This window comes from Biomphalaria glabrata, chromosome 14, assembly GCF_947242115.1.
Source record: "Biomphalaria glabrata chromosome 14, xgBioGlab47.1, whole genome shotgun sequence".
NCBI classification, from domain to species: domain Eukaryota; kingdom Metazoa; phylum Mollusca; class Gastropoda; family Planorbidae; genus Biomphalaria; species Biomphalaria glabrata.
The window spans coordinates 28839732-28858133 of record NC_074724.1 but is presented as its reverse complement, the minus strand read 5'-3'; the positions used below and the strand labels follow the sequence as shown (position 1 = coordinate 28858133).

The following is an 18402-nucleotide window of genomic DNA, read 5'->3' as shown; positions in this document are numbered from 1 at the left end:
ATATAAAAACAAAAAACCGGCCTAAGCATATGAATTTCATATGATTTCTCACTTTTTTCTGCATTTAGTACAATAGTACACTACATGAGTTACATCTTAGAGGCTTAAAAGCAATGACGTGGTACCTAAAGCAAAACATGACTGGGAACATGACTCACCTGATACGGGTTGAGAGGTTTAACTTGGACTTGTATCTCGGGTTTGCCTTCAAAGTTAAAGCTGACTTTGACATCAGCACCTTCTCTGTAGGACTGGATCCTCAGCTGTTATTAAAAAAAAAAAGAAGACTCAATACCATAACAACAATAATCCCAATGAAAAACCTGTAACCCAGTTTGTATTGGTTTTACATAGTGTAACCCATTATCATTCAACATTAGGATGTGGTAACTAAGTGGTAAAGCATGAACTGGTGGTTGAGGGTGCGCTTCAAATATCGAAGAAAACAGAACTTTTAGGACACCCCCTATGTCCACCCAAATCTAATTGGTACCTAACATTAGAATTGGAAAAAAAAGTTAGTTGGTCATTGTGCTGGCCACATGACACCCTCATTAATGGTCAGCCACAATAACAGACGACCTCTAATAAATCATCTGTCCTAACATTAATTGTGGAATATATAGGCAGTTGGTCATTGTGCTGGCCACATGACTCCCACATTAATGGTTAGCCACAGAAACATATGACCTCTAGATCATCTGTCTTAGAGATTGCAAAGTCTGAAAAGAATATTTTTTTATCATTTAACATAGTTATATTTTTACTTTTCACCAGAGTGGTTGAGAATACTTGAGCCACAACAAGTCAAAAACTAAACCTTGTGCTGTGCAATACATCACAACTAAGCCAAACCATAAACACTTACATCAAAATATGTATCTTATTTTCTAAGAAGGAACTCGTTCATACAAGTTGCCTTTGTTTCAAAGCTATTAACTATTGGCTTAACACATACTGAGCTTTTATAAATAACCATGTATAAAATTACTTACAGTTCCCTTGAGCCTGAGGACATTGGCCGTACAGTTGGTCAACTTAACCCCTTCATGTGTCTGTTGACTTGCAAACACCACAAAGGATAAATCTCTGGATTCCAGTTTGGCATGGATAATCTACAAGATAGAGTAACTTTAACTGAATACAATAAAAAAAAATGCAAGCAAATAAAAAGGTTAAACTGCCTTATTTCAGGGCCACATCGCAACATCAAATTCATATAGTGAAAGAAGATTTCTAAGTTATAGATGTTATTTTTCTTTCACTTTCTGAATAAATTGTTGATATCCCAGCAAAAAAAAAAAAAAAAATTAACTCACTTACTGGTTGTTGTACTACCATTATGCTATAAATTAATTGTATTATTCATTTATATATTTCTCATGACATTAGAACTGAATGCAAACAAGCCTGTATACGGTTAACGTAAAGATTCAGAATTTATTTCTCTGATCTGTAATGAAGTCTTGCCAAAAAAAAATTTCAACAAAGAATGAATGGAGCTAAAAATTCCAAACCAGAGTAAATAGCTTTATCATTTTAGAAAAACATAGCTTTATCATTTTAGAAAAACATAGCTTTATCATTTTAGAAAAAAATAGCTTTATCATTTTAGAAAAACATAGCTTTATTATTTTAGGAAAAATATAGCTTTATTATTTTAGAAAACACAGACTTAAGACTCTATTCTTTCAAACTTTTGTTTTTTTGTTTAAAGATTATTACATCCTAGAACTAAACCTACCACAGATGGCATGGTATGGCAGTGGGCAGGGTTTGAACCTGGGAACATCAAGATAACAATCCAGAGCGCATACCTCACAACCAGGCAGCCATCCTAAAAGAGTTTACTGTTCTATGTAGGCTAGAAAATTTAAACTAACATGGCTGCCTGGTTGTAAGGTAGGAATAGATTGGACTAGGATGTAAGTATTTTCTAAATCTGAAGGAACATACAAAACATGTAAAATATTTAGCAAACATAACATTAAATCGCTATGCCCCAAGTGAACTGGTATATTAGTTATCAGTATTCTTAACAAAGTCTCAGAGAAATAAGCAGATTTAACAATTTTGAACCACAATGCCCAAAGTCAATAAAAATGTTAGCTACAACTCTGCCCACTTTAGATGACAAATGAAAGTTTAGCACTGGGTATGTTTGAGTATGTTGCCACTAATTGGCATGATTTCCCTTTTTTAAAGGAGTTAATATTTTGATATTGAGTATTATTCTGATCATTATTCTGGTTTTTAGTGTTAACAATGTTAATGGTTTTATTCAGTTTATTACAACCAACAACTTGTCAACCACCAGGACCTCAAGTAAACTAACATATTAGCTGATTGCTATTGACCTGAAGCTATGTCTTTGAAAGTATAGAATAGAAATAAAATTGCAATCTATTAAAACAAATAAGCCAATCAGTATGCTCCGATTGGACCAGCCTATTGATCCACCGCTTGGCTCACATAAAGAAGAACATTTGAGGACCACAAATACTCACAAATCTGTCTTGCGGTGAAGCCTCACAGGAAACATGGGTAACTTTTGGCGGTAAACTTCCTGACTGGATTCTCTCAAACTTGCACTGCACTGGACCCTGCAAATAAAATAATTAAATACTTGACAAACTCACTGAGCAACAAAAGAAAGTTTAGGATGGAATGTAAGGAGAGCAGACATAAAAGAAATTACATGTTTGGGATTACAAATGAGCTTTTCACATTTAGTTCTCTATTGTAGCAAGAAATCTAATGTACTCATAGCCCTCTGACAGTCTCTCCATTTTTTTCCCCCTTATCATTTGTTCTTCCATAAATGTATATAAATGTTTTTATTTGTTCTTCCATAAATGTATATAAATGTTTTTATTTGTTCTTCCATAAATGTATATAAATGTTTTTATTTGTTCTTTCATAAATGTATATAAATGTTTTCATTTGTTCTTCCATAAATGTATATAAATGTTTTCATTTGTTCTTTCATAAATGTATATAAATGTTTTCATTTGTTCTTTCATAAATGTATATAAATGTTTTCATTTGTTCTTTCATAAATGTATATAAATGTTTTCATTTGTTCTTCCATAAATGTATATAAATGTTTTCATTTGTTCTTCCATAAATGTATATAAATGTTTTCATTTGTTCTTCCATAAATGTATATAAATGTTTTCATTTGTTCTTCCATAAATGTATATAAATGTTTTTATTTGTTCTTCCATAAATGTATATAAATGTTTTCATTTGTTCTTCCATAAATGTTTATAAATGTTTTCATTTGTTCTTCCATAAATGTATATAAATGTTTTCATTTGTTCTTCCATAAATGTATATAAATGTTTTCATTTGTTCTTCCATAAATGTATATACATGTTTTCATTTGTTCTTTCATAAATGTATATAAATGTTTTCATTTGTTCTTCCATAAATGTATATAAATGTTTTTATTTGTTCTTCCATAAATGTATATAAATGTTTTCATTTGTTCTTTCATAAATGTATATACATGTTTTCATTTGTTCTTCCATAAATGTTTATAAATGTTTTCATTTGTTCTTCCATAAATGTATATAAATGTTTTTATTTGTTCTTCCATAAATGTATATAAATGTTTTCATTTGTTCTTTCATAAATGTATATACATGTTTTCATTTGTTCTTCCATAAATGTTTATAAATGTTTTCATTTGTTCTTCCATAAATGTATATAAATGTTTTCATTTGTTCTTTCATAAATGTATATACATGTTTTCATTTGTTCTTCCATAAATGTTTATAAATGTTTTCATTTGTTCTTTCATAAATGTATATACATGTTTTCATTTGTTCTTCCATAAATGTTTATAAATGTTTTCATTTGTTCTTTCATAAATGTATATAAATGTTTTCATTTGTTCTTTCATAAATGTATATAAATGTTTTCATTTGTTACTCTGACCCATTTCACCCGCTCCCTCAATCAAAATTACTTGGAAGATTAAATACTGCATACAGTTTTACACTATAGGGCTATTTACACAAGAGTGCCCTTGATGCTAAGAAAGAGCATTGAACATAATTGTAAGGACAGAGATAAAAAGAGAAGTAATAGAGATGTAAGGAGAGAGAAAGATAGAGAGAGAGAGATGGGGTGGTAAATAAAAAAAGAGTAAGTGTAATAAAGAGACTAAAGAGAGTGAAGGGACATGTAGGAAGAATAGAAGAAGACGGGAGGTAGATAAAAAAAAAATTGAGTATGTGTACGAGAATAAGAGAGAGAGAGAATAAATGTAAACGATGGAAAGAGGAACAAACTAGGAAAAGGGAAATAGAAACAACTTTGGCAACGGAAAACAAGGGGAAATCAATCTGAAGAGATGTGCAGATGTGAAAAGGGAGATAAGTGAAGAGTGACACTAGTTGTATGAAGATCTATCTGATTACCGAATTATAGCTTCAATCTTAAAATAGAATAATTTCTAATAAAAGAAATTAATCTTACCCCCCCCCCCCCCAAAAAAAAAAACAGGTTTGGTATACAAAAACAAAATAAATAAATATTCGGCATACTGCATGTAGCATTAATAAAACTAGACATTGAAGTGATTAAACTACGCTACGTAAAAGACAATATTTATAACAAAAAAAAAAAAGAAAAAAAAAAATCTTTTTTTTACTTCCAGCTACTTGATGTAGATAATTCCATCCCAAAATAAATATCCAGGCATACAATGAGCCTCATTTGCACATTCAATCATGATGAAATTCAAACTCCACTTTCCTAATGCAATACCAGAGATTATCACACACAAAAAAAAGGGGGGGGGGGACGAAATAGAAGCGGTAATGTGATAAAATAAAGGCGATCGAAAATAATAGCAGTCAGCAGTGATATCAAATAGAGAAGTGGATGAACAAAATGTTCAAGCCCCGGAAGGATTCCTGCTCTCCATAGCACGCGCATATGCTGTTGTTTTTATTATTGCTCACGCGAGCCAACCTTGACACTGATTAAGTCTGCTCGCTCCTGCCAGGCCCTCCGCCAAGCATTAAAAATCGATTACTTATTATACCGAGCAATAACGATATCGCGGGACCCAGGGGCCAACAATGAAGGCTAATTTTAGTCATTATCGGTTATCGATACCACAGCTTGAGCGGAAGAGCGCGGAGTCGCCGGCACAAAGGCTCGAGTGGTGATTACTCTTGGGCGTACGGCCTCGACACTGACAGTGACAATAAATGTGTCATTTAGTCAGACTTCAGGTTATGCAGTTGGAATAAACACGAAAGTGCTGATTCAAAGATTAAAAACAAAATGTGTGTTTTCAGCTATAAACCAGCCAGCCCCCCCCCCCACCCCGCCAAAGCAATATAAGACAAAGTAAGTGTTTTGTAATAGAAAACATCAACTGACATGACACATAATCTCTCTTGGTATATGCCCAGACACGCAGGCTACTTCTGGCCTGGCACTCGCTGCTCTCTGGCACCTCAAGACTTCGGCCACTGCACTAAGAAGACGCAGAGACTCGGTTCCATTTTTTTTCCTGTGAAGATGCGACACAAGGTTAGTCAAAACTTCACCCCCCCCCCCCCACAGGACGAAAAATATTAAGCACCCCCAAAATACCCAAATCTCGAGAATCTCAAGAATACATTCTCTGATTACCTTCGATACAACGTCTTATGTGCGCTAAGTACTTAGAAGTGAATCAAAAACAACGATCAAAAACAACTAACCATTACCCCAGCCATCTCTTCCTTTTCTTTTTCGCTTCAAAACATTCATTTAGCTCCTCATAGTAATAGTTCATGGAAGATTAAGGTTTTCAGTGAAAAGGGTTAAGAGGATATTGCGTCTACTGTACAATGACCAAGAACAACCCTTTATGCTACTATCAACTCATAAGTACACGGCTACTTTAGCAAACAGCACTCCGAAATAAAATGTCTACTAAACAGATATATAAACCTTTCGTCACAGGCAACCTCCGTATATAACAAAGACACAGTTGCTATAGTGTCAGGTAGACACAGATACCTAACTATTTCCTGAAAACTTGGACACCCCAGATAACTCTGTAACAAAGTGTTTGATAGACTAAAAGGCAAACAACTCAGGTCAATTTCTTTCTTTATGCAAGCTTCAGCAAACCAAGTCTACAACAGCTGCACGGAAAGCAGATGGTCTATGTACTCTGGGCATGAGTGAGCAAGCCAAACAGTTTTCTCTTGTGTTTATTGACAAGTTCAAGAACGATCAACGGGCGATAACTTTGTATTGCCTACAAGTCTAAAAATCGAATACATCTCGGTAAGTCGTCGATACTCTCCCACAGCTGTGTTACTTAAAAAAGAATGCTGCTATTTTTGTCTCCCAAATACAAACAGGCCTGGCGAGATAGGTTATTACGACTAAGGGGTAATCGAATTAAAATGGAATATAGACAGTAATGCAATTCAGCAGTGACACGATCTTTTCATGCATCGAACACTGCTACTATATACATGTCACTTAAGCCTACATGTCATTGGATCAACCAGCTGAAGCTAGGTGTGCAATAAATTGAAATGGGCCATCAAGACGGGACAGGTGCTACACAGACAAACTAGACGTTTGGGGAGGGGGGGGGTCTGTAACCTCCCCGCACCAAACATAAACCATTCAATTCTCTTGGCCTTCCTTTCATTGGAATCTAACTCTTGTTAATACTCTTACAAAACGTATGTCAACTTATTCTGTGTGTCAAGTGCACGTTATTTCTCTGGCACCCAATCGCGGGTCAAGCTGAAATTTTGCACAATTATTTCTTTTACCCGGCAAAACAAGAACCAATAAAGAAAAAATAACCAATTAGTTAATTTACTCATGGTAATTAATTAATTTGTTTGGTATCTCGAACAAGGGAAATACATTTTACTTGAATGAAGTGGTCCCTTTTGTAGGTGGCCGCTTTAAAAGTAACTTTGAAACAAACAATAATTATACATTCTACTATTTTCATAACCACCTCACTAGCAGAGTGGTTAGTTTGTTGGCTTGAGCCATGAGTTCGAATTCTGAACGTTTTCCCACCCCCTTTTTTTTAAATAAATGCTTTCGAAGCGATTATGGTAAAATTTCTCCAAGATATCGCTTTTTATTCTCCCCACCGCCGGGCCCAATTTTCCCAACTAGTCCAAAATAGGATCATAGAGTCTTGAGAAAGCTAAAAGCGTGGAATAGCGCTAAACAAAAACAATTAGTAAAAATAATTCTAATAGCACAGATTTAGTGTTGTTATTCTAGATCTATTAAAATTTAATTGCATGACTGGTCCAAACTAATCGATACAACTACAATTCGTCTAAGCTTTGTTTGTTTTTAAGTATTTTTTTTAATGCTTTTTTTTTTTCTTGTTATTTTCAAGTGAATACAAGTTATTACAATGAGATAAATTTGGCCCATTTAGTACTTGGTGCAAGGTGCAATCACAGATCAAATCAGGCGCCCTTTTGCCCTCACTTGCATAGAGTAAATCAGCTGGCATAAGACGGCTCTGAAAGAGATATCTGGAGAGCTTTCGAGAAGGTACAAGACACACATTTGAGACCCAAAGAAAAGCCCTTGCCGAAGACAGGCGCAGACGACGACAATAAAACTTAAATAGACAATGGCTTTGTCTGCATTATATGTAGCAAAATATGCAGGTCGCAACAGGGTTTGCGTGTTCAAGTGAAATACTGCATACATCCGAAATAGTCTGTATAATGCAAGCAATAACCTCGTACATTTTGTCAACGTAGATTATGGTGGTGGGAGGAGGGTTACAGCAAACCTTAAGAAAAAGTGGATATTCTAAAGCCATGCATTGAACAGCTCAACAGGAAGCAGGCGTCAACGTTTTATGTTTCACTGATTCGTAATGCAGCTACTTGTTGCACACTATTGTCCACACTGCATCGTTTAACGTCAGGGTAAATCAAAGTGCCTATTTAAGCTGGATGGTTGGGCTCGACTCCGCTGAACTGATCACTTCACTGAAGACTAAAGTATTAGAAGAGGCAGGTCAAAGCGTGATTTAAAATAAAAAACAATAATCTAATGTCAGAAGGGCTAATCATTGGCGTTGCTTCGGGCGTAGGGAACTGTTTTTGTTTCTACATTAATTGAAGTGGGCGAAGTCAAATATTATGGTAAAAGGTTATTTGGCTTTCCAAAATATCTAATAAAGGATAGATAGATAGATAGATAGATAGATAGATAGATAGATAGATAGATAGATAGATAGATAGATAGATAGATAGATAGATAGATATGAGAGAGAGATAGATAGATAGAGATAGATAGGTAGAGAGAGAGAGAGAGAATACTTATGACATTGTCTTAATATTCTCCTTTATATTTTCACATTGCGACAATCTTACAATTTTATTGCTTTTTATGTCGTTGCGCCTTACATGCTTACATAACATATTCAGTAGGCTCTGGTCCAATCTGAGGTGGCGTATTGTGGTGTGGAGAGGAGGGGGTATCTGGGAGAACCCCCCCCCCCCCCCAAGAGAGGTACCAACCGGTTTATGCTATCTATCCACACATCCCACATTATAGATAGGTGTTCTGAATTCTCTTCAATACACTGGCATATCAAGTCAAGTATTTTCCCCTCTCTCAGGCCATGCACGCTGCTCGCAGCTAGACTCATTATTGGATATCTAACTGTAGATCAAGCCATCCATTACCCTCTCAACCAGTCAACACGCCTCTGGAACTTGGACTTGACAGAAACTAAAGCCACGATGCAAGTTACAACCACTATAAAGAGAGGCCTTACAAAAGGGTATCTATAGATATCTATTTTATAAACATGGCCGCGGCAGATGGCGGGCAAATGGATAAACACAAGTCGCAGTTTCATTCCAACCTTCCTTTGATGAAATTATAGACATTGAAGTACCATCTTTAGGATTGAGATCTTCTGAGTGATGTTATAAAATCTTACAGGTTTTGACCAAAGAACACCTTGAAATGTCGATGGAAGATTTGAAAGTTACTTATAAAATAGAAGTCTTGCCTCTAAGTCAACGTGTACATAAAGAGAAAAAAGCGCTGACTTCAGAAAGAATTTTACCATGAACTCTATATAGACGCTTTATTTCAAACATGATCTGTGGCATTTTACGTTTGAAGAGACAGTGCTGTCCCTTTGCAACTTCTTGTGTGACTAAAGAGGCCATCTTTGATATACAGTTGTGGCCACAGGTTGGGCATCTGCAATCACCAGCCGTCATTGCTCTTTCCCCATTCTTTCTACTATTGTTGTGTATGGCATCTGAAATCCGAGACCCTTCCTTTATGCTCGCTCTCCATGTGGATCTATCCAGTGCCAATTTTCCCCAGCTGTTAGTGTCGATGTAGAAGAGCTTCGTGTTGTGTTTGCATACAGCATTATTTCAAACATGACTTACACTATAATCATAAAACCTATTTCATTAAAACACTCGGAAATGCTTTAAAAAGCCTCACTGTATTTGTGGGAGACATTACAGCTCAGCAGATATATTTTTGGCATACCCAAGAAAAAATATACAGGGCATACCCCAGAAAGGAAATATTGCAATCACTAGGCGCCTTACCCCAGAAAAGAAATACAGAACATACCCCAGAAAAGTTATACAGAACATACCCTAGAAAAGATAGACAGAACATACCCAAGAAAAGATATATAGGACATACCCAAGAAAAGATATACAGGGCATAACCCAGAAAAGATATAATGCAATCACCAGGCGCCACACCCCAGAAAACATATACAGGGCATAACCCAGAAAACATACAGGGCATACACCAGCAGAGATCTACAGGGCATACACCAGCAGAGATCTACAGGGCATACACCAGCAGAGATCTACAGGGCATACACCAGCAGAGATCTACAGGGCATACACCAGCAGAGATCTACAGGGCATACACCAGCAGAGATATAACGTACGAGGAAATTCGCGGAAAGAAGGAGCTACAAGACGACAGCAACTCTACCAAGAGGAATGCCGCTCATATTTCTTTATCGGGCATCACATCCTTCTACAACTCGTCTGCTGTATGTTGCTGCGACAATTCTCAGGTCGAATCGGCCGGTTAAGAAACACGTTATAAAGAATATCCTCTCATGGCATTATAAACAAAAATGGCTTTGCACAACAACCAATATTAGACGACCGGCTCTAAAGACACTAAATACCTAACACTGTTAACAGTCATTGTTTTTTTTAAATATTGTACTTCAAATATCACATTACAGAAGCATACATCTTTTAACCAGTACTAGTATTTAATAATATTTTGTAAGTCCAGATAAACCTCACCACACACACATACGCACACCATTACCTCCTCCTCATTCAAAAATTAAATTTAATTAGATATTCCATTTTCACGTCCCCCCCCCCCCCACCCTTTTGTTTCCCACTCAGTACGTCAGAACTGGATGATTCCCATTTTTCACCTCAACAAAACGATACAGTCAGCGTGCAGTCCCAAGGCGTGCTACACATCGAGGCCGTGTTCCTCTCGGCAAGTGCTACATGACAGGAGTGCACGAGAAAGAGGGAGGAGATGGAGGGGGGGGAAGAGCTCCAGCGAGCGTGCGCCATCGTAAAAGATGAATTCTGTCATCCCGGTACAAAGTAGCTTAGCAGGCCTTCAAGATGCTCGCAAGCTTCATAACGCGAACGTGATCACCGTTATTGTCACTCAGATACACGGTGTAAAAAAATACCCAGAAATGTTCCTGCCTACATTATTAAATTTGTTCAGATAGCATAAGAGGATGGAGGGAAATTTGTTCAATCTAGAAGTTTGTTTTCCACGCCGGAGGATACGAATGTATTTACAGCATGGCGAAATCAGGGAAAGACTACTCGAATTGCATTTACAGTTTTACCAAGACGGACAAGCATGTATTTTAACCCTTACAAAGTGGACACGTATTGTGTTGATATTAGAAAATGTAATAAGCGGTTTAAAGGTGGTTGTTACATACAACAGTAGGTTATAGCTTGACCTATGTACAGAAGAGTTGAAATCATTTATGAAGCTGGATAAAAAAAAACAACATTAAAATATTTGGATCGAAAACAAATTTCAGATATCATACATGTATTTATATCGCCTGTAGCCCTGATAGTAAGTGTGGCCATCGGCGAAGTAAGGCTGGAAACAAGATGAACAAGGCTGTACACCAGTGATGCCCAACCTAATTCGGTCTGCGGGCCATTTTAATTTCCGACACTGAAAAGATCAGGTCTTCGCGTGATGGTCCCCATGCATCCTCCTCATAGCTACGAACTCCTCTATTATTTCAACATTGCTGCTTTAGACCGTGAATACCAAGAGTTGAACGGGATCAGATATGGCCGTTTAATATAATGTTTTGGTTTTAAAGCAGCCACATTTTCTGTATAAAACAAATGTGTTGACTCATTATCATGTTCCACAAAAGAAAGTATAGATACGTTCACTTTTCCTGGTAGATTTTAAATTCATGTTCTAAAGGTCATGGTACCAATCTATATATGAAAGATTGACTGTCTTAACAGGGAAAGATACATTTTCAATTATTTATTTTTTTTTTTGGAGAGGAAAAAATTTCCTACACTATGTGCTGACGTTTCGGCGGATGGAATCAAATCGCAGGCCGGATTCGGCCCACGGGCCGTATTTTGGGCATCACTGCTGTACACATTCAGAAACAGAAAGCTTGATTACCGCACAATACAAGAGCGAGTTATCATTCCTTAAACTCAATGTTATAGTCAAAGGCCGACACTGCTAGAATATGGGTGACTCTAATTATCAAATAATGACAAGACTTAATTGAGTCTATGTATCTAGGTCTCCATAACAAAGTTTTGATTCTCATTCATCAACATCTGGCCTTAACACATGACCTGGTAAATAAAAACACGCCGCCCGACCAGATTAAGCGAGGTACCTGGGTTTACAAACAGACTCCTCTACAGGGACAAGACGAGGTACCTAAGTCCACAAACTACCTTCTCTGCTGAAACAGGCGACGTTAACAGACGAGATCGAGCTTAACAAACTCAAGTTCCTTTAATAAAGTAAGAAAGAAAAAAAATTGCACTAATTAGTGACATTACACTACCACCTCAAGATCTATTTAGGCCAGCACTAGGACAGAGTTTTATTTCTAACATGGAATTTTATTTCTCTATCTAGAGTTCAAATATTGCAACAAGAACGATAATTATAAAATAGCAGTTCATTAATCAATGTGTTCTTTTCCGAGTTTTGCTAACACAGCCACGACGTATCAGATCTATGTCACGATCATCAATGGTGTTGATGTCACACTCTAAGATGGTGTTACTGTCACGATCAGACTTGAACTATATTGCACCATCAACGATCGTGATTGCCGAGGATCTTGAAATGATCTTTCGATAGGATGATCGTATAGAAGTAGACAGATCTATGTTGATAATACGATCATACAGAATGTTGCCAATTGATAAAAGGATCATCTAGGTCTAGGAGTTACAACTTGACAAATATGATCTAAGTACGATCTAAATTCAATGAAGAAACTTCTCTTCGTTCAAAAACAATTACTTTAATTAATAACTTGAAAACACTATACATAAATAGTTACAATGCTTAATTGTACTTGAATAACTGATCTATTCAATAATATATCTGAGTCTTGATACGAATTAAATATATTCTTAACTACATACAAGTTAGATCTTATCCCTACAAATCTATACACACGACTTTAGTACATCTTTACACTAACACATTCCTTACAAGACTGACTAGAAAATATAAAGAAAATACAAAGCTTTGGGCGAATTGCCACGTGACTCATATCTCATTGCCGCTTGGTTGAGATCTGACCAATAAATGCAGAAACTACATAATAATTAATATTTTGAAACCAATGAAATTCATTTCGAAAATGAAACTAATACAAGGCTGGTTTTTCCCGAGGTAGTTGACCTTGCCGGCAGACCTTGGCTGATACAGTGTACGTGACAATCTATTAGATGTTTCATCTACGGCCGAAATGACTATAAATTGTCAGCCTTTTGATGTTAGCACTGCAGAATCCCATTTTCTAAGCACTTCCGTCTATAGCTCAATTCCTGTTATATAGTTGGCAGTGCTGCAGGTCAATTAAGCGTCCTTGACATTGAGTACTTTATCATGAAAATTGCCAATAGTCATATAGACAAACGATGTGAGTCTAGAGAGAGATAAGAGCTCTTCATTCCCTGAAGTAACAGAATCGCTGTTTGTGTGAAAAGAATGGAGTATTCGTAACATGGTTATATTCTCGTTGGTTCAAAATAAAGAAGAAGAATACATCCGCCAACGTGTATCAGAGCAGTGAGATAAAATCGTATAATTCCTTACAGAGACATTATTCATGTAATTGCTAATCCATGTGTTCTGCGCTGCAAACAACGAATGTATTACTTCCATCAGCATGGCGGAACCTCATTTAAACCTTACTTCAGGTAAAAAAAAAAAAAAAAAAACAGCAACAAGAAAACCATACAAAATATAATTAAAAAAAAAAGAAAAAATGAACTTTTTTATCCCCCCCCCCTCGAACCTCCAAAAAAAAAAAAAAGTAAAGAAAAAATCCTGGTTAATCGAATGTAGAAATCTACTAGACTTTATAACGCTCCAATGATTGGCCTTTAGATTTAGACTTAGAAGACTTGTTAAAATGAATAGGGCATAAATGCGAAATACCCGAAATACTCGTTCTCTAGACAAATTTAACATTTCTTTTTATAATTTGAACAATTATCTCGAGAGTTTTTCCCAATGTGGCCAACGAGCTAGTAAATATTTTCCCAACGATATAGATCAACTGTCAAACTTTCTATGAAAATCGTTAGAGCCGTTTTCGAGAATCGCATCTACCCACCCTAGAGCCCACCCAGGTTCCATCCCGAAAGTGTGACTTGAATAGAGGTAGGCTATTGTAATAATTATCACCTACACACATTTACATAATTATGTCAACTGGTTAAAAATACAAAGATTTCAGAAAAATTAAGCCACGCTAAATATATTTCATGATAGTAAAGTAATACCCAGATCTAGCTAGAAACCCCGATTTCTATTAAGCAAGCACATCTGTCTGATCCTTCGACTTCCGGGAGATGATTTATTTTTCTTTTACGCGAGATCCTTGCTAACTAATTAGCAAGACGAGACGTTAGATACACCTCACGAGAGAGATGTTAGTTTTGCACATGTGTTGAGAAAATAACAAACTGGATAATGTCCTTCAGCGTCTTTGATCTAGCCAAGATCTTTATATTTCAAATGTCATTAAGATCAAAAGAGTAAGTTGAGATGTCCAAACACTTACACGTGGCTTGTAGGTGAGAACAGCCTGGCGGAAATGTCTTGAAGTTCCATATCAGCATCCCAATCATACTCTTTCATTAGCCTATAATCATATTGTTGTTTTTTTCACTACATCATTTATACTTTTTTTCCCCACACCATTGCTTAGCAACGAATTGTATATTCCGATATTATGATAACACTAATTTGAATTAATGACTTATAGGTAATTTATACTATGACCTCAAGCTATTGTCCAAAACAGGTGCAGACAACGAAAGAAGGAAAAAATCGCCACACCCACCTCCTTTCGCCATAACACAATTGCAACAGGTTTGGTGAAAATTGTAGGTCACAGCCGGGTCATAACAACCAAGTATAATTCAGGGTCTTCTAAAAACTTGGTACGTGAAACGATCCAAACTAGAACGAGTTCATTTGAATACAAAAGACATAATACACTGAATGGATGACTGGAGTGTTGGAAGAAGATCAGATTAAATAAGTGTAGACCTAACTTAGATGTAACATTACATTTGCTTTTTTTTTATCCACAATTGACTAGAAACTCAAAATCGTGGAATAAGCGTCATTTGTAACAATAAAAAAGGGTATTAAATGAGGAACGGCCGTAAGTAGAGCCGGATTTACGATAGTGTAAGACGAACAGAAATGTGTATATGAAATATTAGAAAATGAGGGGAATGATATGAAATGAGCAAGTACTCCTCTTCCTATACAAATATGACATGCTGTTAGATTTATATAATTAACTGTAAATTCAAGCTTGAAGGGGGTAAAGGCCTCCACAAAAATCCTACTCAGGGCCGCCACTTACTAAAATCCGGCACTGATCATATCAGGCTTACATCTCTATCCCGAATACAATTTTTGTTTTAAAAAAAAAGGTGTTTCTCCTTCCTCTTACCACAGGAAATCATCGCTATGTCTCTGTAGAATACTTTGTGTGCACAGTGCCGTCTATATTTAGCCCTTCTCAGACGTCATGGCCTGACCTAGATGAGTTTTAAAAGCGGCAAGACATTCCGTGTTGACGATGTGGTCTAAATAGGTTCAGCACACGAACTGCACACTTAGAAATCTCATAGACACCTCATAATACGACTCAAGAAGTAGATTTCAATAGTGAAACGATAAATGCAAAGAAAACACACATAGGTCTATAATAACAACAAAAAAAAAGGCGACGAAACAAAATAATAAATAAAACGGCGATGAAATAAACAAGCGGATTCAGCAACATCACTTCCAAGTTAAAAATAAGAGCCATGCCAAGATGGAAGAGATATTCGCCTGGTCGGAAGATGCGAAACTTTCTGACGGCAGACACTCCCAAAAGAAAAGCAGATATTAAGTGTGACTTTGGTGATGAGGGGCAACCAGCACTATATAGCCAAGGATGCAGCCACAAGTCTTACCAAATGTTGCATTTCTGGTAGGAGGCGCTGATTCATTCATTTGTATTTATTTAAAAACCTTACACTTTCATGTCAGTGGTAATCAAACCCATGGCTACGCGCTCTAGATGTGGCATGCGTACTTATTGTCAGTGAAAAAAAAAACACTAACGACTAAGAACACTGTTATATGCTGCTGCAATGTTAGGGTTTTTGTTGTATAGCCGTATGACAAAGCCTTCGTTGATATCAATTTATTTCATTACATCACATTCAAAGACCACATCACAAACCAAGAGATTAGAGACAGTGTTACTGGAGCGATTGGACCCTATGATGACCTACTAACTATCATAAAAAACGCAAGCTTTATAAATCTAAGGCCATATTACAAGATCTTAGGGGCTCGCAAAGACCTTCCTACAGGGAACAGTACCAGGAAAAAAGAAGAGGCAGACAAAGAAAGCGATGGGAGGACAACATAAAAGAATGGACGGGCCTGCCATTGAAGGAGGTTCTAACTAAGGCAAAAGAGGAATGGAGAAAGACGGTCGACGAGTCTTGCATGGTGCCCCAACGGTCCAAAAGACTAAGGGATAGGTAAAGGTAACATCTATATCTGATCTAAGTTGAATTTGTTTATATTGTTTATTAATGTCTTATTTAGTCATGTTTTTGAAAAAAAAAAGGTTGTTCAAGATATTTCAAGTTTTGTATAAAAAAAATATAGTACGCCTACATCTGTTCTATTGTACCAGCAATCTGGTGCTACCAAGTCAACGACCACCTACCAACAACACATTGTATGTCGTGTTCAATGTCGATCTTGTTTAGTGCGTCTCCTACCTCAAGATGAAACACGAAAAGTGAATGCACACCAAGATGGCTATAAGACAGCCAGAGTAACGCACAAAATAAACGACTCTCGTACTTAGACACAATGTTGCTAAAGGGGTGCCGACCTCCTTGAATATGTAAATTGACAACAGAGAAAGGAAAGGGCTATTGCAGGGTAGGAAACGATGGATCTAAATGTTTGGCGTAGATTTGTTTTTCCTTTTAAACGCATAAACACGTAACACAAACAGTTTGGTTCATCTCCCACAAACATTTACCAGACATCGAGAAGAGGAACACTCGCGAGGAGATGTGGGAGGTTGAAGGAAGGGAGGGGGGAGGAAGGAGTTATCATTTTTGTTTTTGTTTAATCATTTCGTTTGAAAGTTTGAATATTTATCAGGGCGCTTATCAAAAAAAGGGCGTCGGCGCCTCCACGAACTGAATCATCATAACTTTATTTACCCCCCCCCCCCCAAATGCCTTTACCCGTTTAGAGATGTATACATACTCGAGAGAGGATTTTATTTTTAAAAGGAAAAAAAATAGGGAAGAGGGTAAGAGCAGTTTCTATAATTATGTTTACTTTTAAAACAAGGGCAGGTAAGTTGAAGCCTCCCCACTCCTCTTGCCCTAATCGCTTGTGGCCAAAGGTTTACAAGTTAAGTGTGTGGCCGGCAGAGTGGAACTCAAGCTTCCAGTTCCACTAGCGAAGTCTAAAACGTGCGTTAGCTCTTTATCAGATAGATGGAGAATTTGAAATATAAAAACCCTGGCGGCAACTCACGGCTCCACATCTAAATCACCCCCTCTCTGTTATGTGGTCTGGTGGAAAAATAACTACGTATTATCGGACCAGAAATAAATATATTCGAAAGCTGAAACATCCGAGAGCTGCAACTGTAACCCTAGCTCTAATATCTAAATATAAACAAGTCATAGACATTAAAGCTTCGTAGCGAATTCAACCAGCAGGAGGAAAATGTTTGTGATGATCCAAAATGTTTAAATGTGTAATGTATTAAATTTCAGTGATGCTCAATCTAATTCGACCTCCCGGCCATTTTAACTTTAGACATGCGTGTTGCGGGCCACATCAACAAAAAGGTACAAAAAGCGAAATCAACTATTTGAAACGAATGGATCTAGTACTTACATTAATTAATGGGATATTCAAAGTCTATCTTTTTTTTACGCTTCTAAAAATGGATTCATTTCTCTACTTAAAATGTGAGCAACATTTACCATCAACTTATTTTCGTGTCTCTTTTTGGTAAATATTGCCATCGATGCTCCAATCTCTTGGGCGTAGTTGAACCAATCTTTTATAGGCCTACGTGGCACACACCAAGAAGACCTTCATATATTTTTTTTAAAGCCGCTGTATATGTTGTTGTTTTTGAAACAGCCAGAGTTTTTGTACAAAACAAATATGTTGGCTTATTATCATGTTTCACAAAAAAAGATCCATTCACTTTCCCTGGTAGATTCTACATTCAGAGTTCCATTTCATTAACTCATAGTCGCACACTCGTTAAAGGTCACGGTATCAATCCATCAAAGAAAAAGTGAGGGCCCTAACGAAGGTAAAGATTACATTTTCAACTTTTTGAAAAAAAAAAAAAGGGGGGGGGGGATTTTCTACTTTTTTGTGCCGACGTTTCAGCGGGCCGGATGGAACCACGTCAAGGGCCGGTTCTGGCCCGCGGGCCGTACTTTGGGCATCGCTGTATTAAATTTTTTTTGAGGTGGATAGAAGAAGAAGATGAATCAAAAACTTAGAAACCTCAAT

The 18402-nt window shown here is 36.7% G+C and overlaps 1 protein-coding gene across 13 annotated transcripts in view; it reads right to left on the bottom strand.

Annotated features, from left to right (window-relative positions):
* Window positions 1–18402, bottom strand: part of LOC106055154 (phospholipid transfer protein C2CD2L-like) — a 59158-nt gene that overhangs the window by 24968 nt on the left and 15788 nt on the right. For all 13 annotated transcript variants that reach the window (XM_013211298.2, XM_013211301.2, XM_056009593.1 and 10 more), the window contains exons 2-4: window positions 2508–2603; window positions 996–1115; window positions 159–263 (exon numbers count right to left, since the gene is read on the bottom strand). In XM_013211298.2, coding sequence (XP_013066752.2) covers window positions 159–263; window positions 996–1115; window positions 2508–2603 — 321 coding nt within the window. The remainder of the gene's footprint in view (window positions 1–158; window positions 264–995; window positions 1116–2507; window positions 2604–18402) is intronic.